This window comes from Dendropsophus ebraccatus, chromosome 8 (genome assembly GCF_027789765.1).
Source record: "Dendropsophus ebraccatus isolate aDenEbr1 chromosome 8, aDenEbr1.pat, whole genome shotgun sequence".
Classification (NCBI taxonomy): domain Eukaryota; kingdom Metazoa; phylum Chordata; class Amphibia; order Anura; family Hylidae; genus Dendropsophus; species Dendropsophus ebraccatus.
This window is the reverse complement of record NC_091461.1, coordinates 41,758,896-41,783,183: the sequence shown is the minus strand read 5'-3', so window position 1 is coordinate 41,783,183 and position 24,288 is coordinate 41,758,896. Positions and strand designations below refer to the sequence as shown.

The 24,288-nt window shown below is 41.6% G+C and overlaps 1 protein-coding gene across 3 annotated transcripts in view; it reads left to right on the top strand.

Annotated features, from left to right (window-relative positions):
• WDR11 (WD repeat domain 11) overlaps positions 1–24,288 on the top strand; it is an 85,603-nt gene that overhangs the window by 46,294 nt on the left and 15,021 nt on the right. For 2 of the 3 annotated variants that reach the window (XM_069980265.1, XM_069980263.1), the window contains exons 13-19: positions 5,509–5,584; positions 5,775–5,883; positions 7,902–8,026; positions 9,475–9,622; positions 15,683–15,789; positions 17,544–17,658; positions 20,408–20,582. In XM_069980265.1, coding sequence (XP_069836366.1) covers positions 5,509–5,584; positions 5,775–5,883; positions 7,902–8,026; positions 9,475–9,622; positions 15,683–15,789; positions 17,544–17,658; positions 20,408–20,582 — 855 coding nt within the window. The remainder of the gene's footprint in view (positions 1–5,508; positions 5,585–5,774; positions 5,884–7,901; positions 8,027–9,474; positions 9,623–15,682; positions 15,790–17,543; positions 17,659–20,407; positions 20,583–24,288) is intronic. The other variant, XM_069980264.1, reaches the window with a different exon arrangement.

Sequence of the window (24,288 nt, the reverse complement as noted above, 5' to 3'; positions counted from 1 at the left end):
TTTTTATTATATAACTGATTGTATGAGCTAACTTTTAGAGAAGACTTTATTGATGTTTATAAATAAATGAGATGGATGAATTGATCAGGATGTCACAACCAATGAAATTCAATCTCGGGAAATTCGAATCCTGAATCTCCCGCGCTGGACTCACTATAAATAGAGAGGATGCATGTACGGTTTTTAATTATCTGATGAAGAGGTAATCCTCGAAACGTATTATTGTTTTACGTCATCACATTAAAGTAGTTGAAGAAACTAAAAGACTACGACTCCCATCTTTCATGGTAAAATTCCTGAGAGAGCCGCTCAATGCCGGACACCAGAGTACACCACGCATCCTGCCTGGACAAGCGACACTGTACACCAATTCTCCCGACCGACTCTGTCGGATCCTCTGGTTGGCAGCGGGCGATTAAAAGCTTCTGGCGGTGTCGGGCTCGCAGCACGACCCGCAAAGGTGAGCAGCACCAATTCATTTATTTTATCTTTTCATTTTATTTTCGCCTTTTCTCCTTTCCAAAAAGTAAAATGTGTACTATGTGCTTCTCCCGTCTCGTTCTCATGATTGCTGGTGGTCCTAACAGTAAGAGCTAGACCCACGTGTCAAAAGTTTCTAAAAGTGGCCATTTAACTGAATAATGCTGACTGCGTTTCGGCATATATGACATTGGCAGCCGACCATATAGGTATTCTGAGCTTTGTCGAAAATTCTCTCCTGTTCTAAAATCAACCATATCAGTCTTATTAGTATTATTACAGGCTTTATTATTGGCTCAGTATCCTCTGCAGCAAATGGAGTCAGTTCATTTACTTAGCATGTGAAAATAAAAGAAATGTAAGTATTAGTTTTGTTCACTTGGTCTCCTACTAGTCACAACAAGGCCGGTTCAGTGTCCCTCCTTTAGGCTCCGTGCACACGGAGCAAAAGTGGCGGAATTCCGTGGCGGAGAATGCCGCCAGCCTTCCTGTCATGATGACAGTCTATGGGAGGCTTGCGCGCCTCCTCTCCCCGCGCTAAAGAATGAACATGTTCATTCTTCAGCGCGGAGAGAGAAGGCGCACGAGCCTCCCATAGACTGTCATTATGACAGGGAGGCTGGCAGCATTCTCCGTCACAGAATTCCGCCACTTTTGCTCTGTGTGCACATAGCCTTAGAATGGAGTAGCTGTTTGAATTAAGTTACTTATTCATATAAATATAAATTAATAGCAATTGGATCCTCTCTAATCAGACACTTGTCATCTATCCTTTTGATAAGCTCTGATTGTGTGAAGAACCCATTTAACTTTTTGTATACCGCTACATCAATGCTTTAACCAAAATCCTATTTGAGTCCCTAAAGACAGAGACTCATTGAGTCAGTAGCCGATCATTTTTTTTTCTCTTATAAAAACTGTATAATGTGTACAAGAGCATGGTTGGAGCTCATAAAAGAAACCAAATATATAACTTGTATTAACTCCGACCTATATAGCGTTCTCTGATCTTTTTGGAAAGTAAATGTAACCCTCATTAGGAGCGCGCCAAAGTCTGGTGGCTGCTCTGCTAAGTAAACCTTTTTTGTCTCCAGCATTTTAAGTAATCTGGTTTCACGCTGTGCTTGGCAGCAGACTCAGCTTTCACAATGTGAATTATTTAACACAGAGGTGATATGTGAGGCTGCTGGGTTTTGTAGCACAGAATTCAGAGAATGTCAGGCTGATTCTGCGCTCTCCAAGGTGCGAGAACGAAAATACTGTTCCCGCTTACCTGGGCTAAGTGCTTATTGACCGGTAATAAGGTGTTTATTAGTGAGAGGCTGAAATATTTACCACGTCTTCAATGCCTATAAAAAGTATCCCCGATTCGTTCGTGTTTTATGGTGTAACAATAATGATTCACGTTATCATTACTTTGGCACTCTGAAATTATCATTGGAACAGTGAGACAGTGACATAAGTCTAATGGAGATCACACTTCTACTCTGGCTGCTGTTGAGTCAATTTTCTAGGAAAAACTAAAATAAGGTTCTCCCGTAACTTGTTGTATTTATCGTAGGACTAGATCCCTGTTACCCAATGGAGGCCAAAAGTTTGTCATTTTGGCCTTAGTTTTGAATGGTTTTAGCAAGAAATATATATACCACCAGTATGACGGTTGCCAAACCAACCTCTGACAGACACTGCACAATTCAGTTTAATAAGGGCCCTAAACTCAAAAGAAATTTTTGCACTCTCTGAAACTGGGAGGGTTAATCTGAGATCAAGTTACCGATGACCTCTGTCTCGGAAGGGAGACCGAGAGAACAGCTGTATTTCAGCATGTATTTTACTTGAGGAGAATAACTCTTTAATAAATCTTAGGCATTTTAGGCTAACTCTTACTTGGCTTAAGGCTACGTTCACACAGAGCAAAAGGAGCGGATTACGCAAGGAAATATTTCCGCCTGAAATCAACTGACGCTGAATTCCGAGCAGAATATAAGCAGAATGTAAGCAGAATCCCTGCGTATTCTGCTAGGAAAGTGTTCAGCTCGTAATCAGCTCTTGACAAATTCAGCGAGGAATACTCGAGGAATCCGCGCTGAATCCGCATGCATTCAGCGCTGAAATTCAGCGAGTATTTGGTGAGTAAACTAGACTATACCAGAACATATACTAGAATCCTTCTCCCCCCCCCCTTTTCCCCATTTCCGCGCTGATTCAGCGAGTAATTTCCGCTTGTATTCCGCGCTGAATACGCGCGTATTCCGCGCTGAAACAGAAAATCAGAGCCCCATTGATTTGTATAGGCTTCCGCTAGCGGAAGAATGAACATGTTCATTCTTCTGGCGGAAAGCGGATTAGTTCAGTGCGGAAATTCCACTGTGTGAACTGCAGAGCAGAATTTCCATTCAACACAATGGAAATTAGCTCTGCACCTATTTTAACGGCTGAAATTTCAGCGCTGATTCAGCGCAGAAATTCAGCTGCTTTTGCTCAGTGGGAACGAGCCCTAAAGGGGACCTGTCAGCATTGTGTGCTAGCGAAACCTCTGGCAACCCTAAGTGGACACTGGGAAATGGAGAGCATATATACTTCTGCTTTCGGTCACTCACTTTGCATGACCGTGAAAATGTCCTAATGCTGGCTGCTAGAAAGTCAAAGAGGCGGAATCTTTCCCAGAACTCCTTGTAATAGGAGCTTCCTTAGCCTTGCCTCTTTCCAAATAATTGACAGCTCTAGCGTCCAGTCAAAAAAAAAAATTCAAGACAGTAATAATCCATTTTCCCAGTCATACAGAGGTATCTGTGCTTTTCCCTTCCCAAAGCCTGTTTAATGTTTTCAGCAGCTGTGATAGCACCAATCTGTCTCTTTGCCACATTCTATTCTGGAAGCTTTTGCTCTAGTTAAAGGAAAAGTAAGGCAAAAAAATGTATTAAAGTATTCTATTGCCCCCCCCCCCCCCCCCCCCCAAAAGTTATACAAATCACCAATATACACTTATTAGGGGAAATGCTTATAAAGTGCTTTTTTCCCAGCACTTACTACTGCATTAAGGCTTCACTTCCTGGATAACATGGTGATGTCACGACCCGACTCCCAAAGCTGTGCGGCTGTGGCTGCTGGAGAGAATGATGGCAGTGGGAAGATCAGTGTCCCTCCAGTGTCCTGTGTCCCCCTGCCATCATCCTCTCCAGCAGCCACAGCCCACAGAGCCCTGGTAGACGGGTCGTGACATCACCATGTTATCCAGGAAGTGACATCACCATGTTATCCAAGAAGTGTAGCCTTGATGCAGTAGTAAGTGCAGGGAAAAAAGCACTTTATAAGCATTTCCCGTAATAAGTGTATATTAGTGATTTGTATAACTTTTGGGGGGCAATACAATACTTTAATAAAAAATTTCGCTGGACTTCTCCTTTAACCCCTTTGCGACCCATGACGTATCTGATACGTCATGGTGCCGCTCGGGGTGTTCAGAGCGGGGTCCCGCCGGGACCCCGCTCTGAACGGCGCTGATCCCGGCTGACACGTGCAGCCGGGCAGTGTCTCTATTAGCCGGCGCGGGTCCTGTTGCCGCGCCGGCTAATTAAGCCTCTAAGTGCAGCTGTCAAACCTGACAGCTGCATTTAGAGGCACTGCGCCGCACGTCCCTGGTGTCTAGTGGGACGGATCTCCCCCCCCCCCCCCACGATGCGATCGCGGGGGGGGGGGGGGGGAGATCCGTTCTTCTGCCCGTGCCGGGCCTCAGCGTCGGAATGACGCTGATCCCGGCTCGGCAATAGATTGCTATGGCCTGCAGCAGGCCATAGTAATCTATGACCGATCTAATCGATCTTTGCTGTGTATACACACAGCATTGATCTCTATGAGAGATCAGTGCTGTCTATATACAAGTCCCCCAGGGGGGCTTCTAGTTACAGTAAAAAAAAAAAAAGTAAAAAAGTGTTTTTATTAATGAAAAATCCCCTCCCCTAATAAAAGTCCAAATCACCCCCCTTTTCCCATTTTATAAATTAATAAATAAATAAATAAACATATTTAGTATCGAAGCGCGCGTAATCGCCCGAACTATTAATTAATCACATTCCTGATCTCGCACGGTAAACGGCGTCAGCGCAAAAAAATTCCAAAGTGCAAAATTGCGCATTTTTGGTCGCATCAAATCCAGAAAAAATGTAATAAAAAACGATCAAAAAGTCGTATATGCGCAATCAAGGTACCGATAGAAAGAACACATCATGGCGCAAAAACTGACACCTCACACAGCCCCATAGACCAAAGGATAAAAGCGCTATAAGCCTGGGAATGGAGCGATTTTAAGGAACGTATATTTGTTAACAATGGTTTGAATTTTTTACAAGCCATCCGATACAATATAAGTTATACATGTTATATATCATAGTAATCGTAACGACTTGAGGAACATGCATAACAAGTCAGTTTTACCATAGGACGGACTGCGTAAATGCAAAACTCCCCGAAATCAAAAAAATTTGTTTTTTTTTCAATTTGACAGCGCAAATGATTTTTTTACGGTTTCGCAGCATATGTTATGGAAAAATAATGCCTGTCATTGCAAAGTACAATTGGTTTCGCAAAAAATAAGCGCTCATATACGTCTCTAGGTGAAAAAATGCAAGCGCTATGGACTTTTAAACTTAAAATGGAATAAGCAAAAGCGCAAAAACGAAAATAGGCTTTGACCTTAAGGGGTTAATTTGCGCCATTAGGTAAAAACGCTAGGGCTTGCTTTACTCTTTGCAGCACCTCACTCTTGTCATTACAAAGTGCAAAATCCGCAATCCCTTTCAGCAGTTTTCCTACGGAAGATCTGCTGTGTGGGGTTCTGGGATAACCCGAGAAGCTGTCATAGCGTTAAGTCTTTCTACTTATCTCATTCAGACGTGTTTGTTGGTTTTATCTAGTGAAATGAACAAGAGATGGTAGTAATGATTGTTGGGTTCATTTGGAATAACAGGGTCTGTTTCTCATAAAACAGACATTGTTCCATATGTGTCAGCTTTTTTCTTTTTATTCCAGGCAAAAGTATGGCTTTCAGAGGAGAGAGGGGCACTGACGAACTGCCCATGGAAATGATTAAAGTGTCGCATCTGAAGTAAGCGCTCCTGTATCGGAGAGATTATTTGATGGGGGGAAAAAAAACAGTAAAGTCTTTCTTCTCCTGAGTCTTCTCAGCAAGTGCTGGCAGATGTCGCCTTCTTCTGTTTGGGATATATATTTACTATGGCTGCTCCTACATCACAGGAAGAGTATGCAGGTCTGACATGTGTCCTTGTGCTTTCCAGGCAGTATCTGGTTGTGGTGTTTAAAGACAAGCCAATGGAATTGTGGGATATCAGGACGTGCACCCTGCTGCGGGAAATGTCCAAGATCTTCTTTACTGTAACAGCCTTGGTATGTTCTGTTAACAAATGCCGACAGCATTGTTTCTCATTTACCAAGGGGTGATTTATTCTAATTACGGTATCGGAGCAGTTGGTTGATGGTTAGTAGAGGTCTCATGGAAGCCATTATTTACTACACAACCTGTTCCCACTGCCGGGGTGTGATTATTACTCAGGTTCTACAACAAGATGACAAGTTAGAACTGAAATGCTGTGAAAGCTTCACTGAAGGAAAGATTTGTGTTCCCCTACAATAGTAAAACGTAGCTTTGGTTAAATACTAGTAAAACAATGTGAAATCTAAAAATGGATAGAAAATCCCAATCATACATAGTATATAAAGTAGTGGACCACGTCAGTGCCATGTAGCGATCCCCTAAGTTATTCTGAAAGTGAGACTCTGATGCAGGAGGTTAACCAACATCCTGGTAGAGAGTGTGGTGTATGATGGTGCAGTGGGGAAATCTCTATATTAATTCCTATGGATTTAGATTGGCATGTCCTAAAGACGCTGTAGGTGTAACATGTAGGTTTTCCAATATGGCAAACATCCTGTTAAAGCAATCTGTATCCACATAATGCCATATTCTTAAGTATGTTTGTCATGCTTAATAATAATAATAATTTTAATTTATATACAGATTCCGCAGCACTTTACAATTGTTCATGTTTCTATACAGAGGTGTAGCTAGGATTCATGGGGCCCCATTGCAAAAAAATTTAAGGGGCCTCTCTCCTATACGTACAACACAAATATATATATATATATTTATTATATGCTCTGTGATGTGGCCAAAAATAAAATCTCTTGTGGCCAGAGACAGAATCCTTCCTGTAGCCACAAAAGTGACTGACAGAGCAGAGAGCCAATGGCTGCTTGCTATGACAGTCCACAGTTTTAACCTATAAGGGCCCATTAGGAGCCCTTATGATTAAATACATAGGTGCAGGTGCAGGAGCAGACTACCTTCTGCTTAACCCCTTATGTACTGCAGTGTGTACATGACCCAAAGTTCAGAAGACAAGGAGATATCTGTTTACTGCACGTTCACTGATAATCCCTGACCTTCGCACAGAGCTCTGCACCTTTTCCTACTTGATTGGGCAGCTAGAGGTCAGAGGTTATCAGAGGAGATCTCTTTGTCTTCTGCTTCTTAACATTTTTTTTTTTTTGGTTGCAGCATGTTAGTAAATATTGGGTCACTTACACACTGCAGTACATAAGGGTTTAAGCAGAAGGACACACGCTCTTACCTTCTCCCCCTGGCCCACCTCCTGCACAGGCCCCATAGCAACTGCCTACCCTGCCTCTATGGTAGCTACCCCACTGCTTCTATAATTGTTAAGATAATGCTTATATACACTAACAAGATGCACTCCACATTTTTCCATTTGAAGGCTAAAGCTGGATTCACATTGCGTTTTTTTGCAGTCTTTTTTTTTTTTTTTTTTTGCAGAAAAAAAGGGTGAAAAAACTGATGTATTTGTGGGCATTGATCCATTTTCCCATTGACTTCCATTATAAAAAAGAAAAACCAAAAACGGATCAAAATGCATCACTTCTAGACCACGTTTTTGTGTATGTAAAAAAGAAATAAAAAAATGCTTTTTTTTTTTAATAATGGAAGTTAGGGTAAAAACAGATCAAAACGGATGCACACAATAACATCAGTTTTTCATCTGGGGTTTCTGCAAAAAATAGATGAAAAACGGACTGCAAAAAATGCAGTGTGAACCAAGTCCAATATTACAGTTATAGTACTGTAAATCTGGTCCATACTCAGCTACAGAACAAATGTGATGGCAATGGGGCCTCCGATATTGTGGTGAAATAATTTATTTAGTGGCAAACAACCATAGACCTTGTCACTTGGCTTTGAAGGTCTCTAGTTTGGTATATGTGCTGGTGTGTTCTTGTCTTCATTTATTGTTATGTTAGCCTTATGTGTTCTGACCATTTCTAGTCTAGTACATTTCTGATTCCTACTTTTCTCGGCATTGTAAGCAGCTTTCCTCTCTATATCTCAGGAGTGGTCGCCTTCTCACAACCTGAAGAGTCTTCGTAAGAAACAGATGGCAGCTCGCGAGGCAATGGCACGTCAGACCGTCTCTTCAGACTCCGAGCTGAGCAGCGTCGAGTCCTCTGTCATCAGGTAAAACATCTGCCAGCTCTCTAGCACTGTACTAATAGTTGAAAGACTACTCACCATGTTTTGTATGTCACGTTTGAGATGGCAAATAAAACGGCATTGGAAATTATAAGGAATGGGGAAAACTGTATACATCGATAGCATTAGACAACTAAGAAGCTGCTGTATAAATAAAACATTGCAAAAAGATACAACCGGAATTCAAACAGAATGCAGCTCTTCTATCCCAAACTAAATCCCTCTGAATGTGTGGGGTTGCTATATGGTGCTTAAAGGGGTAGTTCATCAAAAATGTTTTCTTTTAAATCAACTGGTGGTAGAAAGTGACAAGAGTGGTGGCAAGAGATTTGTAGTTTACTTCTAGTAAAAAAAAACCAAGTTATCCAGTACTTATCAGCTGCTGCATATCCTGAAGGAAGTGGTATTCTTTCCAGCCTGGAGAGCAGGAGAGGTTTTTGTATGGGGATTTGCTGCTGCTCTGGACAGTTCCTGACATGGGCAGAGGTGGCAGCAGAGAGCAATGTGTCAAACTGGAAAGAATACACCACTTCCTGCAGGACATACAGCAACTCATAAGTACTGGAAGACAAAATATTTCTAACAAGTAAATTACAAATCTCTGGCAATTTCCGCCACCGTTTGATTTGAAAGAATTTTTTTTGTTGTGAACAAACGTTTAAATAAAGCATCAAAGGCTTGACTTTTCAGGATCGGAAAAACCTTGCAATTTGACTTGGTTTAACAAAGCAAATTATTTTTATTTTTTTTTTATTTTTTTTTATTGCAAATTCATCTAATTCAGAGGTAAAAGCATGATGTATGATATATAGTACGTAATTTCTGCGTTAAAAATAAAGCAGCCCAGGTACAGCTGATCAATGCGCTCCAGCTTCCTAAAAACTCAGCAGTCGTCTCTTATTGCCAAGGAAAGTTCTGGCCTGGCTTTACATGAGAAGTGTTACGGGGTGCCCACTAAAGTTAATAGCCATTTATGTAATATAGAACGGGACGGTAGTGGTGGCTGGTGATACTAAGCACCACTGCACTTTGACTTCTAGAGCAGAATCCTTAGCGGGGAGCGGAGATTGGGAGAACCTCTCAATGACTTTCCTTTTAAGTTGCGTATCTGCTGCTTTGGTATAAAGGAAATTGTTCTTGTAGGTTTATAGATCACATGACTCCCACATGCTGCTGCCTTATATTGCTTTCCATCTCATCATCCAATCTCTGTCCATGTGGGTGATGTGGTAGAAGGAAGGCACAGACTTCTGATAGAATAAAGAACATTAGTCTGAAGAGCTGATCACGGAAGCTGCTGGTTTGCGCTTTTTAAGTGTCTCGCTTTATGGCCGCTGGCTGTGCATTAATGCTGCACTAATGAGGCCATTAGATGGAGGGGAGGGAAGGAGAATTACAGAGTAGCTGGTGCCAGCATTCACCTGCCGTATTAGTCTCTTACAGGAGGCCGAGAGCAAGTCGGAGCTGAGCCAGAATATCTCTGCAAGGGAACACTTTGTGTTTGCAGACACAGATGGCCAAGTTTATCACCTTACTGTGGAAGGGAACAGTGTGAAAGACAGCGCCAGGATCCCCCCAGATGTGAGTGTATCTCTCTGCTGTTGTACTAGTGGCATGCCTGCCCTACAGGCATACCAAGGGACTAGTGTAAAGTTAACACTGCTCTTTGTTGTCCATTGTCATTTTCCTTTCCAGTTTGTTTTGTGCATAATATGACTAGTGATGCAGCGCTGCTTTATTCTGCAAAATCCTTAAGAGGCAGCATTAGTTATAAGGATGCTTTAAAAACAGCACAAAAGCAAAAATTTCTGCTAAACGTTTCAGATGCTTTTTTTTTGTTTGTTTTTTACGGACCAAAATCAGGTTTTAAAGTACAAAACCCTACAAATACCAATATAAGTGTTATGATCTATATACAAATATGGGTCATATAGTTTATGCATAAAAGAGACTCGGATATAGTATACAGGCAGAGGAAATGATTATTATATACCGGTCCCTACCCCAGCTACCCCACACACACCCCTCCCACCCCTACCCATATGAGGACCCTGAGGGGAAAGAGGAGAGAGCAGGAAAGGGGAAAAAAAAAAAAATGAAAATAAATAGATAAATAAATAAAGAGTTTTATATTATGTTTACCAGTGATGACTTAGAACGCATTTACCATATACTCCATATTTTACCAAATCGTTTTTTTCCCTTATCATTATTTGCAAAATGATTCTTTTCATAACTCCTGATCTTATTTACCAAATGTAACCACTCGAACATGGGGGGCTCTTCTGTATCCACCCAGTGTCTCATAAGGATCACCCGAGCTATGAGTAATAATTTAGCTATTAGTATTTGATGTTCCGATATTTGCACTGTACAGCCTAATATTATGCATAAGGGATTATATGGAATTTTTACTTTTATTCGCTCTTCTATTTTGATCACTACCTTTTGCCAATATTCCTGTATCACCTTACACTCCCATAATAGGTGTAAATTCGAAGCATCATGCCAGCCGCATTTACTACATATTGCATCTGTGCGTTTATTAATTTTTTTTAAGAAACTGGAGAATAATGCAGTCTCTTAAAAATTTTCCATTGAATAAGTTTGTGATTCTTATTAAAAGTGACTGCACTTACCATTTTGAAAATATTATCCCATTCATCCTGCGTGATAGCACCTATCTCACGCTCCCATTTTTGCTTACAAACCATATGTGCATTCTTAGTACAAATTCTAATAATCGACTTGTACAGTATTCCCAACTCTCCTTTTCTATTCCCTTTAAGTGTCAAAATAAGTGCAAAGATCTCATGTGAGTGTGTCTTAAATATTCCCTGATCTTGAGTGTATTTAAAGGAGAAGTCCGGCGAAAATTATTTTTTTATATGTTATTACTGATGGAAAGTTATACAATTTTCTAATGTACATTAATTATGGGAAATGCTCCTATACTGCTATTTCCCTTAATTTAGTGTACCAGGAAGTGTTAGAATTCTCTCAGAAGCAGTGACGTCACGACGAAAGGTGTAATTCCTATGGAGTGTCCAGCAGGGGGCACACTATATATAGAAGTCAATGAGTACCATTGACTTCTATATATAGTGCGCCCCTGCTGGACACTCCATTGGAATTACAATGGATGTGTATGTAATGTAATATACAGTGTTTTTGATTGAATACATTTATGAAATACTTTGGGGAGCAAGTGTCCTTGCTCCCCAAAGTATTCCATAAATGTAAGCAATCCGTACATCACAGTAAGCTCGCCGAACCGCCGCTGCCGCCGCTGTGGACTACACTCAACTACTACTCTCCCCACCTGCTCATAGCATGTGCAGGTGATGGGAGAGTAGTAGCTGGGTTATATGGCTGAGATCGCCGCCGCGATGCCGCGCAGGGGGAGCCGCTCATCACTGCAGCTATCATCCCCCTCCGCTCCCCCCTCCTGCTGCTTCCTTACTCTATGTGATGGCTGACTTCCTGCCCCGCCGCCGGCACGTGTGAACTTTACATTCAAGTGTCAAATCAAGTTGCATGCCCCATGAGACCAGAGAAATATCGAACACTCCTGGAACCTGAATTGAAGCTGTTCAAGCTGTACAACTTCCAAGGGCTGCAATAAAGCTTATCCGAGACATTTATGGCTTATAATCTGAATAAACCCGGAGTGTCTGATAGATGGAAACCCCACGTCCATCCCACCTGAGATGAATACTAGAGATGAGCGAATCACGAGCATGCTGGGGTTTGTTCGAATTCGAGTCTGCAGCATTTGATTACTGTTGAATGCAGCCCCTAGACCTAGATACAGTCTACAGGCTTAAGCCCTGCAATGGAATCTTTTACCGCACGGCATCATCCACCAATATGATGCTAAGAGTGAGGAAGGTGTTTGAAGGTGTTTGACTGTGTAATGACACAGCTGTGCTGCTGCTTTATTACAGTGCTGCGAACATCAACCACTTTCCCGCTCCCAACATTATATTGGTAGATGCACAAGCCTAAAGGTCAGAAATGGCTGCATATCGCACCCATGGTTGACACGAAAGCTTGTTCAGCTACATTAAAAACCAACATCAGAAGTTAGTATATAATTTGATCAAACCATATTGCCTCATGCACCACGTGCAGTCCCTAACCAAACAACACTGTGCTGGTTAGCGAACGCCAACCCCGCAAAGCGTGCGCAAGCAGGGAAGGGGGACCACGGAATGACCCTGCAACCCCTATATCACAGGCCCCCCAAAAACCCATCAGGCGCCGCCAGCAGAGAAAGCGGCCACCAAGCAACACAAGTGTGAAAAAGGGACTCGTGGGCCAGGGGATCTGCAGGTGGTACATGAGGCAATATGGTTTGATCAAATTATATACCAACATCCTGGCATTGGTGTTTAAATGTAGCCGAAAGGCATTGGTGTCAGTCATAGGTGTGAGGTGCAGCACCTCCTTTCTCTCTCCATGTCCGTATTATATTGGTAGATGATGCAGCACGGGGAAAGATTTTATGCAGGACCTCGCTGTCTGTGCGTTCCGTGTTTCATGAAATGTGAGAATAAGCCCTATGGCCTATGGCTGTATCCATGTTTTCCAGGCAGCCTTAGGGCTGCATCTGACTTCTACAGCCACCAGTAATTGCATACCACGCGCTCGGGTTTGCTCATCTCTAGTGGCTACACATGCACCCAGCTCTCTTCATTTTGTTGCAGAGACGGATGAGCATGGCACAGAGCTCATCTCCTGCGTATCGGGAGAACAGCTGCACAGGAAGAAGTTATACATAGTGGTCATAATGGCTGTAGGAAATTCTTTCTCTGTCCCCTATTAGAAAATAACATTATTGATTTAGTTTTTTGAGGAGCACTTCAATCTCCTCCATTGCGTGTTGTGAAGTAGAATCCACTATATTTATATGTGTTGAAGATGTTCTTGACAGCAGAGCTGCCTTTAAGAGCGGGCAGCTAAGCCATTTGTCATAGTGTCTGGTTTCTGTCCTCTTTCTTACTGTGCCACTGCTGATCCTCCTCAGTGAAGCCAGAGGTGAGATTACTACCTGAGAGCCTTGTGAATCACACATGTTCAGCCGCTATTGTCACTTTTATGGCGAGGCCCTGATGTAATCACTACCGAATATCGTGTTAATGCTGTATCTGCTGGTCAGCTGCACATTAACCAAGTGTGAAGATTGTGTTTAGTGGTGCGCAGGGGATTGTTGTATATTCTATATAATATATATATATATATATATATATATATATATATATAATATATATATTCTACTCCATGTACTGGAGTCATAAATTACATCCGCTATTGTGCTCTTTTATTACATTCTTTTTTTTTTACTTCACTTCAAAAACTGTCAGATACATCTCTCTGTGTAAAGGCCCCCTTAGACCAGTCATTTTAATTTATTGCTATGGGCTACTGCCCTACTTTTTCTTTGTGACATTTTGGAGGCCTCGCAGATGTCCATAGCATCTCTTGAAGGACTGGTGTCTCCTATGTCTCTAGTATTCAGTACATGGATCTGCAGCTGTTTTAAAAGTACAATTCCAATTATGAGTGGACAGCCTTTCAGTGTCGTTTAATTTTTATTTATTTTTTTCCACAGAAATAAATAGTACTGGTGTTTTTAAGAAACTTTGTAATTGGGTTTTATAGCTGAAAAATGCATTTTTATAATGAAAAAGCAGTTTGAAGCTCTCCCCCCTGTCTTCATGATTTGTATGGAGAGGGGTGGAGGGAGATGAGGCGCCAAAACAGGACAACAAAGGGTTACTTACAGCTACATCACCAGGCTATCTCTTCTGAAGTCAGCACTGACCTCTCTGACCTCTGAATACCGGCTTTCATACAGCTTCTGCTGTGTAATCCTTTCTTCTCTGCTCTCTGCTGGCGACTAATCTCCCTCCTCCCCCTCCCCTCTCCATACAGAGGGCTCGTCTGATGTAAGAGTCGAGATTTCCTGATAATGAGCAGTGGATGAGAGAGAGGAGGCGGGAGGACCTGGGGAAAGTCTTTTTGAATGCAGATAATGGCATATTTGCCTAATAAACCCAATTACAAAGTTTCTTAAAATCGCCTGGACTATTGATTTCTGCAACAACAAAAAAACAACAGTGACTCTTAAAGAACTTGGACAAGGTCTCACTGCTGAGATCCTCGCCAAAACTTTTTACATGTCTACATTTTTTTTTTTCTAAGTAACGATTCAACCCTTTAGAACAATGACAATGTGATTTTTGGGCTCTTATGGCTGTTAATGACTCCCCCACACCCATGGTGCAAAGATATATGTTTGCCCATTTCAGGGGTAGGACCAGAGCTAGGCTGTTTGCCAGTAGCACACACCGGTTGTTCCTTTCCTTGTCTGACCAGTTACAGCACAGAACATACTCCTTGCTGCTATGCCATGACACAGTGTTGGTTAAAATACACAGGACTGAACAGGCTTGCACAGTACTGGAGAATGATTTACTGTAGACTACTATAGATGGCATGTAGAGGGAGAAGGCGTTACTGATGCACTGACCTGGCAAGATGCTGGCAGCAGCACAGTAAGATGCTGAGATGAGAGGAACGCTTTTCTTTTAGGGTACAAACCCACACTGTATACGCAGCAGATACGCAGCAGATTTGATGGTGCAGATTTGATGCTGTGTTCAGTTATTTAGATCTAATCTGCAGCGTATTTGCTGCGTATCGCAGCAGTAAATACGCTGCATATACTGTGTGTGTTTGTACCCTTACAGTAAAGGTTAAATTATGCTTAATTTACAGATATGTTAGGACTCGTATAGGCTATCCAATGGAGGGAATTTGTAAAAGTGAAAGTAGTTTAGATTAGATGGTCTCTTATTTTACATCCTATTAGAGAACACTGAGCCAAAAGAGTTTCTTTAAGTTGTTGCCCCTCGTACGTGAGACTAGATTGGTGTGGTGCCCCACTCCAAGTATAGTATATGTATATTCTCGTCTTGTCCTGTTGCCAGGCTTGCCTTCCCTCATTCTGCCTCCATCATCAATGTGTTCATTGAGAAATGTTCCCCTTTACATCACGGGTGATGGGAGAGGTTTCCCACCCACTCTGGAGTTCTGGTATCTTATGATATTCACTCTCAGCAGGCCTTTCCAGGTTCACTAGACCTTTATGCTGCTGTGTTACATTGTTTGTTACAGATCGCAATCTGACACCATTTGGAATAAACTAATATTGAGAAAATCATTCTAGATCAAATCCAGAAAATTAATATGTATTCCTGCAAAAATGACTGGTGACTCTTTGCTGTTATTATTCAGGAGAGTTCTGGTACTCTCCAGCGCTCCTGCTGTCAGGCATGCTGGGAGTATTAGTTCCACAACAGTCATAGGTTGGAAAACACTCCAAAGCTCCTAATGTCCTTCTCAGTCTTATGCCCTATGACTTTTCATACAGGAGCCATGTTAGATTCTGAAGAGTACTAGACTAAGAGGAGTTAAAAAAAAAAATCAGGAGGATCCGAGCAATTAGGCTTTTAACCATTGACATTGATAATATGTGGTTATATATTGTGTTATAGTCTTATTTTTTTTTCACTCAAGTTTTTTTTTTTTTTTTTTACTTTTTGTGACTCATAACATGATGTCTGTAATTCCCAGGGCAGCATGGGAAGCATCTCCTGCATCGCTTGGAAGGGGGACACGTTGGTCCTGGGAGACGTGGATGGAAACTTAAACTTCTGGGACTTAAAAGCCCGCGTTTCAAGGTGAGTTGTCTGTGACTGGTGTCCTAGTAAATGTAGAGCTGATTAACATTTCAACCAAAGTGATGATATTGGACAATAAAGTTTATTGTGAAAGTCATCCAGGTTATTTTCTGAGAATTTAGATTTCCATTTTGAATATATAATCGGGAATATAATAAATGAAAAATCCCTTTTTTATGCGTAATTTAGATTCTAGAAATATCGTGTTATATTGTTCATGTTTGCCCTTTGTAAGATGATAGGAGGGATGGCAAACCGTTTTTTCTAGGGAGAGTATATATTTTTACAAATGATTAGATCACAAAAAAGCAATGTGTATATATGTGTATAAAATATATAATATATACAGTATTTTCCTGCGTATAAGACTACTTTTTAACCCAGGAAGATCTTCTCAAAAGTCAGGGGTCATCTTATAGGGCAGGTGCTGAAAAACTTTAGAACCGGACTGGAGAATCTGCCGTCACCGCATACTGTATGGAGCTCAAGAAGCTGTATCCTAGCTGTATGCGGTGACCATATGAAGGGCAGAGCAAGCTGCAGGTGTCCGGGGTATAGAAAAAAAGAGATATGGTAGAGTGATGCTGTGCCCAGAAAAACACGCCTCTTTCAACCGTCTGGCCCGCCCTTGTATCCTACTGGTATTACTGTACCTCCTTCTTTGCCTCTCACATCTCGCTGCTGTCTTATGTTTTTTATTATTTTTTATTTGGTGTGCGTTAGAAGACGGGTAGTCTAATACAGCAAGTATATCTTTTTTTAAATTAAAAAGTTAGGAGTCGTCTTATACACCTAGGAAATATGGTGTGGGTGTGTGTGTTTACATATAATATTATTATTATTATTATTATTATTATTATTATTATTATTATTATTATTATTATTATTATATATTTTTTTTTATATTTTGTGGGGGGTCGTTGGTATTTTAATGCAAAGCTACCATATTCTTAAAATAACCCGCCTGTTTGGGGTGACACTACCTCAACATGTTTTTTAGCATATTCCAAAAATAAGATCAAAGCCTTAGACGATTTTTCGTTTCCACCGATTAACGATAAACGTTTGAAAACGCGTGCTTTTGGGGATGACCTGAAATCATTCACCATAATACACGAATAGCCATTAGTTACTATCATAATTATGATTGTATATTCTCGTATCTGAATGATCATAATTTACTAACGAACTCTGTGCACATACACCAAAAGAGCTGCAAATGAAAAACAATGGTTTTATGGTCAGCTCAAATATGTGATCACCAACACACAAAGAAATTTTCATCATTATTTCATTGTTGCCTGCATGCACGCGGAAATATTATTGGTTAAATTTGAGTGATATAGCGCTTTTTTGCATGATAAGATTTCCATGTAATAGGGCCCTTAGTGGCTATAGTGTCAGTTGAATGGGATAGAAGTGTATATGAGCTGTAGTCCTCCTCTGACCATGACACTGGATCTTGTAGGTGTCATAGTCATTGGGTTGCATATATACTTCTTTATTTTATTGATACAAAGATACAGAAAACCAGCCTGTTTCAGACTGTACTAGTTCCTTTTTAAGGTTAAAACACCAGGGAAATGTCAATGCACAGAGTTTCTGTACCACTTACATCCACATAGTGTGGTCTCCAGGTTAATGATATGATTGACCCTTCATATGTACATTAGTACACCTCTCCCAGCTGTTCTAAACATTCACAATTTAGGTAATGATAACATTAACTTATATTTTTGACCTGTTTGTCTCAGAGGGATACCAACCCGCAGGAACGGTGTATGGAAAATCCGCTTTGCTCCAGGCAAAGGAAACCAGAAGCTTATAGTGCTGTACACTGATGGGGCAGAAGTCTGGGACACAAAGGAGGTAAGGGTCTGAATAGTCTATACAAGGTGGTCTTGTCTTTGCATCACCAAACTACAACACTTGTACATAAACAGAAATAGAGTGATGCAAGAGACTGTTGTTATTTAAATACTTATGCAGCACATTAACCCCTTCCCATCAGTAACATGTATACATACGTTCCTACTGCACATACCCCATGCAGTAGGAATGTACATATACGTTCCTGACTGAGGGCCTTCTGATGTGTGCGGGACCGCTGCAGTGGGAGCGGTCCCGCACACATCAGTGTGTCCTGGGCCGGAGGTAATGAGAGGCAGCTGCGATCCAGTAGCTGCGTCTCATTAACACCTAAAACACTGTGATCTATAGCGATCACAGCGTTTAAGGTACTCAATCTCAGAACAAGCATCTGTCACGGAGTGATCGGGATGCTTGTGCCGACAGGCGGGGGTAAGTTACTTACCTCCATCCTGTCGGATCGGCGATCCATGTATAGAGTCTGCTCTCAGGAAGGCTCTATACATAGATCGCCAATAACACTGATCTATGCTATGCTATGGCACTTTTTATCATGCACTTTTTATCATGGAATAGATTGCATGTTTTACAGTGATAAAAAGTGTAATAAGTTTTTAAAAGTATTAAAAAACCCTTATAAACCCCCTTATAACAGTTTAAAATACCCCCTTGCCCATTATAAAAATAAAAATATTAAAAAATAAAAAAACATATTACATATTGTAGTGTGCGGAATTGTCCGATATATTAAAATATAACATTATTGTTCCTGCACGGTGAACGGCATAAATGAAAAAAATAAAAAATAACACACCAGGATTGCTGATTTTAATAAATTTTATATCAGAAAAAAATTGCTAAAAAGCAATCAAAATGTTTCTGTTGCACCCATATAATCTTAATAAAAACTAGAGATCATGGCGCAAAAAATTACACCCAAACCAGCCCTGTAGGTGGAAGAATAAAAGCGTTATGGCTCTTAGAAGGCAAGGAGGAACATTGCATTAATTTGACCTAGACTTTTGTGCATCAAAGGACTCTGTCTTGAAGGGGTTAAAAAGAATCATTTTACGTACTTGGCATCACAAACTAATGTGAATGCGGACGGTTCTTAATGGCGCTTCTTGTTGTGCCCACCAGAGGTCACTGTTGCTTGTGTTGCTCATCAGTTGGTTTTCTGCACAATACTACAGTCATGTTTCCCCTGAAGATGTCTATAAAGTGAATTTGAAGTGATTGCTTTTATTTTAAAAGTTAAAAAAAAAAAAAAAACACATAACGTGCAAACAGAAACATAAGGAAGAAGAAGAACATGGTAGTTGAAGAAAATGGTCACCACCAGCAGTATTGTAATGGTCGTGTAGCTGGCAAGTGTTAAAATGAAACACCATTCTTGTTGTAAAATAAGTAGTGATTACTGCTGGCACGGTCGTCATTTAGTCCTATATATCACGTTGTTATACCTCACATGTCTGACATCAAAATCCCATACTTGACTTTATGCTGCAGTTGGAGTATCACTTCTATATACATTTAACGGGCTGCAACACAATTGACTTGTAAGCCTCTGAACTGTGCGCGACGGCAATAATGTAAAGATAGCGGTAGCTACATCTCAATGCATTGATGGGCCGTACAGTGTGTGTTTGTAAGTTCTTTGGTTCGTTCTTGCTTATAAACCTATTTGCATTTTACATTCAATAACAGCTCAAGGTAATTGCCAGTTTCCATTGACATTAATTACAGCCTGGAACTAATGTGGCATTACAATATAATTATATGGACGTCAGATAATGTGTGACACGGTGACCTTTTATCCAGCTTTTAGTTCCTGCAGACCACTTACTGAAAGATCACATTGATAATGTGGAAGCTTTACCGAACAGTAAATTGTGCTTAAAAAACACAACGGGTCATAATTATCTAAAGTGACATTGCATTGTAGGTTCGGCAAAGTGTGTATGTGTCCTATAATAAACCTATTGTGTTTCTAGGCTTGCAGGATAAATTTGCACCATAACAGCTCTGCTACATCTGTAGCTGGAAAAGAGACACAGATGTGTGGAGTGCATAGCTTCTGTCCTGAAGCCACGAGATCTGTGCGCTCACCAATAAATCAGACGTCACGGTTACTTTTATTGCACACAGACCGATATTTGCTTGAGCTTTGTTGTCCTGACAATACGTAACATGCAAGTTTTATATTATAATAAATTGTCATCTTCACTGAAGAGCACTTCCTGTTAAACACTATATATCATATGTGAGGAGGAATCCTTCAGCTGCCAATCATTATAAGTGATGATATTTCCTGAATGTCAATTATGGCCACCAATATACCTCTCGTAAGGGTCCATTTACACAGAAAGATTTTCTGACAGATTATCTGCCAAAGATTTGAAGCCAAAGCCAGAAACAGACTATAAACAGAGAAAGGAAAGTATGAGATTTCTCCTCTTTTCAAATCCATTCCTGGCTTTGGCTTAAAATCTTTGGCAGATAATCTGTCAGATAATCTTTCTGTGTAAGTGGACCCTTAGGGTTGCTTTCCAGGTCTCTCAGACTGGTAAATCTGCATAGTTATATAGTGACCTGTACTTCACTCCTCCATAAGCGGTTTATCGATCACTGGTGAATTACATTCTCCAAGGAAATATGTTTTTACTTTAGATGGAAATATTTTTTAATTCCTAATCCATTATCATTATAACAGTCTTGATGTAATGCAGCATGTGTCTCTTTCCTCAAGCAGTTTCAGATGGTGAGCTCCATACGCACTGGGAGAAATATGAATTATCGGGTGCTGGACGTGGACTGGTGCTCTTCAGACAAGGTCATCTTAGCTTGTGATGATGGTTGTATCAGAGTCCTGGAGATGTCCATGAAACCTGCCTGCTTCAGAATGGATGAACAAGAGCTGCTAGGTAGGCTAATAGGTTTCCAGCAGTAGTTCAGCAAAACTTGGGTCACCTATTTGTAAGAAAAAAATAAAAATAACACCATAACTACTGTAGTATTTTGGTCCCAAACATAAACAAAAAAAGTAGTAGTTTAACATTCTTTTTTTTTTTTTAATTCTTCGGGTTACCAAGTGATTTTTGTAGCATTTATTAAATGTAGGGATGGTCCGAACCTGCCGAGGTTCGGGTTCATATGAACCTGAACGCTCGGCAGCAGATTCCCGCTGTCTGCCCGCTCCGTGGAGCAGGGGGATACAGCGGGAGGAACGCCTGGAAAACTGGGATACAGCCTATGGCTATGGCTGTATCCCAGTTTTCCAGGTGGTTTGTACGAACCCGAACCAAACTCAGTTCGGACCATCCCTAATTAAATGGTTTATTAGCTGGTAGTCTTGGGTGAACAGGTGGGCTCTAGCAATGGTTTCAGGACACTTGCAAAGTTTTTTTTTTAATTATTATTTTTTATTTGCACTTTGTTTTTTTACTTATGTTTGTTTATTGTTTTCTTTTACATCACATGTTGCTCAAAAGGTCCCATCACGGAGTAAAAATAGTCGACCTCTATGAAAAAAAAAGAAATATTATGATTTTTGGTTCACCCAGATACTGATATCTGTGAGCTGTGTCTAGTATTAGGGTCTTATTAGATAAAGCGATTTTTAAAATCGCACACAAGATTGTTTATCATTAACCTGAAGTTGTTCACCATATTACATAGAACGATAATCGTTAGTTACAATCATTACTACGATGAATATTATGATCATTTACTCCATCTAATCCCAGAAGAAATGATTTGAAATTACACTGAACGATCAGTGATCAAATGCAGAATTACAGCGAACGATTGATGATTTTAGAGTCAGATCTAAATCAACGACACACGAACAATTTTTGTTCGTTGCCTGCAATTACACAGGACGATTATTGTTTAAATTCAAACAATATAACTATTTTCTGCGCAATAATCGTCCCGTCTAATAGGGCCCTTACACCTCAACCTCAGTTTCTTTAAAGCGACTCTGTACCCACAATCTGACCCCCCCAAACTGCTTGTACCATCAGATAGCTGCTTTTAATCCAAGATCTGTCCTGGGGTCTGTTCGGCAGAGGATACAGTTATTGTCCTAAAAAACAACTTTTAACCCCTAGACGACCCTGGACGTAGGGTTACGTCATGGAAGTCTGTCCCCAGACGACCCATGACGTAACCTTACGTCCTGGGTGTTTTTCCCGCTATGAAGCGCGCTTCATAGCAGGTGGGGGCCGGCTGCAAACAGCAGCCGGGACCTCACCGGTAATGACACGCTGCAGCGATCGCGCTGCCGCGTGTCATTAACCCCTTAAACGCCGCGATCGCGGCGCGACCGCGACGTTTAAGTGTAAGTGACAGGGGGAGTCCCCTGTCACTTACCGATCGGGACCCCCGCAGTGTGACTGCGGGGGTCCCGATCGGTAAAACGGACTGCCGGAGGTCTCTTACCTGCCTCCGTGCGGTCCGATCGGCGATCTGCTACACTGAGCCTGCACAGGCAGGCTCAATGAGCAGATCGCCGATAACACTGATCAATGCTATGCCTATGGCATAGCAATGGTCAGTGTAAAAATCAGAGTAGTGCATGTAAAAGTCCCCCAAAGGGACTTCAAAAGTGTAAAAAAAAAAAGTTCAAAACACACACACACTACCCCAAAACCCCTCCCCCAATAAAAGTCTAAATCACCCCCCTTTCCCATTATATAAATAAAACATATAAAAATGAATAAATAGATAAACATATAATATACCGTAGCGTGCGTAATTGTCCGATCTATTAAAATATAACAAGCGTCATTGTGATCGGTAAACGGCGTACACGAAAAGAGGGGAAAAAGTGCGCAGATTACCAATTTTATGTTACATTATATATTTTAAAAAATCAAAAAGTGATCAAAACGTCCGATCTTCACAAATATGGTATTAATAAAAACTAGAGATCATGGCGGAAAAAATGACACCCCATACAGCCCCGTAGGTGAAAAAATAAAACAGTTATAAGCTTCACAATAGGCCCATTTTATTAATATTTAATTGCCAAAAAAAAGGATTTCATAAAAAAAATACATATATAACATTAGAGAATCTGCGTAAACCTGCATATGGTTGTGTTCGGACTGACCTATAGAATAATAGTATCATGTCGCTGTTACCATATAGTGCATTACGTAGACACAGGAACCCCCCAAACGTTACCATACTGCATTCTTATTTACGATTTCACCTATTTATATCTTCATAAATAATATATTTGGAATTCCATCATACATGTTATGGTAAAATGAATGACGCCATTACATAGTACAACTATCCCTGTAAAAAACAAGCACTTACATGGCTTGTAGATAGAAAACTGAGAGTGCTAGAGCTCTTAGAAGGGGAGGAGGGAAAAACGAAAGCACTAAGATCAAAATTTGCACGGTCCACTGGGTCATTTTGGGCCTGGTCCTCAAAGGGTTAAACTTGCAGCCCTGTGTCAAATTGGCTTAGCGTGTGTGTGCCCAAGCCTTGCACAGCCTCTCCGTCTCTCCTCATTATTAGGAATGCCCCTTGAACAATTTCTCCTATTCATCACCTGTGTGAACACTGCACATGTGCTGGATCGTTAAGGCACCTGTGCAGTGTTTACACAAGTGATAAGTAGGACAAATGCTGCCCAGGGAATTCCTAATGGTGAGGAGGGTGGGGTAGGAGGGACGGAGAGGCTGTGCAAGGCTTGGGCACACACACGCCAAGCCAATTTGACACAGGGCTGCAAATTTAAAAGTTGTTTTTTAGGACCATAACTGCATCACCTGCCCAACGGACCCCAGGACAGATCTTGGATTAAAAGCAGCTATCTGATGGTACAAGCGGTTTGGGGGGGGGGGGGTGTCAGATTATGGGTACAGATAGGGCTGGGCGGTATACCGCAAAAATACCGATACCGTCTCTGGCGTCGGTTAACCGACCTCAACTTGGCCAGGACGGTATCTGCGGTATTTTTGTATTTTTATCTCCTGGTCTGAGCTGTCCGACCTGTCGGAGCGCCTCCTCCCCGCTCCAGTCCCGGCTTGTCAGTACCTTCCCCCTGTCAGAGCGTCCCCCAACACACACACACACGTGCGGCCCGGCGTGAGCGCTGCACGTTATGTGCAGGGACACCGGTATCAGAGCGGGAGGTGAAGGAGGAGCAGCAGTGGTGAGAGTGTCTGAGTGCCCCATCCTCCTGCACCCGGCCCGTACAAGCGCCCCCCCGCATGTTATCAATGCGCCTGCACCCGTCCCAGTATCCCCTCCCGAATCAGTACCGTACGAACGCCCCCGCCCCAGTCCCGTCCGAGCGCCCCCCCCCCATCAGTCCTGTCCCGTACGAGCGATCTCACACCACACACACATGACCGGGAAGCGCTGCACCTGTTGTCCTGTGTATGCAGGGAGGACACGGGCAGGATATGGTGGAGCAGCATTTGGGAGGCTGCCGTACTGTAGTTCCATCAGCATCATTAACAGTACAGTGCTGCAGCTTAGGAGGAATGAATGGGCTGCAGCACACAGCAATGTCTCCTATAAGTTATGTGTGTGGCATCCTGCCTGCTGCAGCCCATTCATTCCTCCTAAGCTGCAGCACTGTACTTCCCATACCTTCATCCCTAT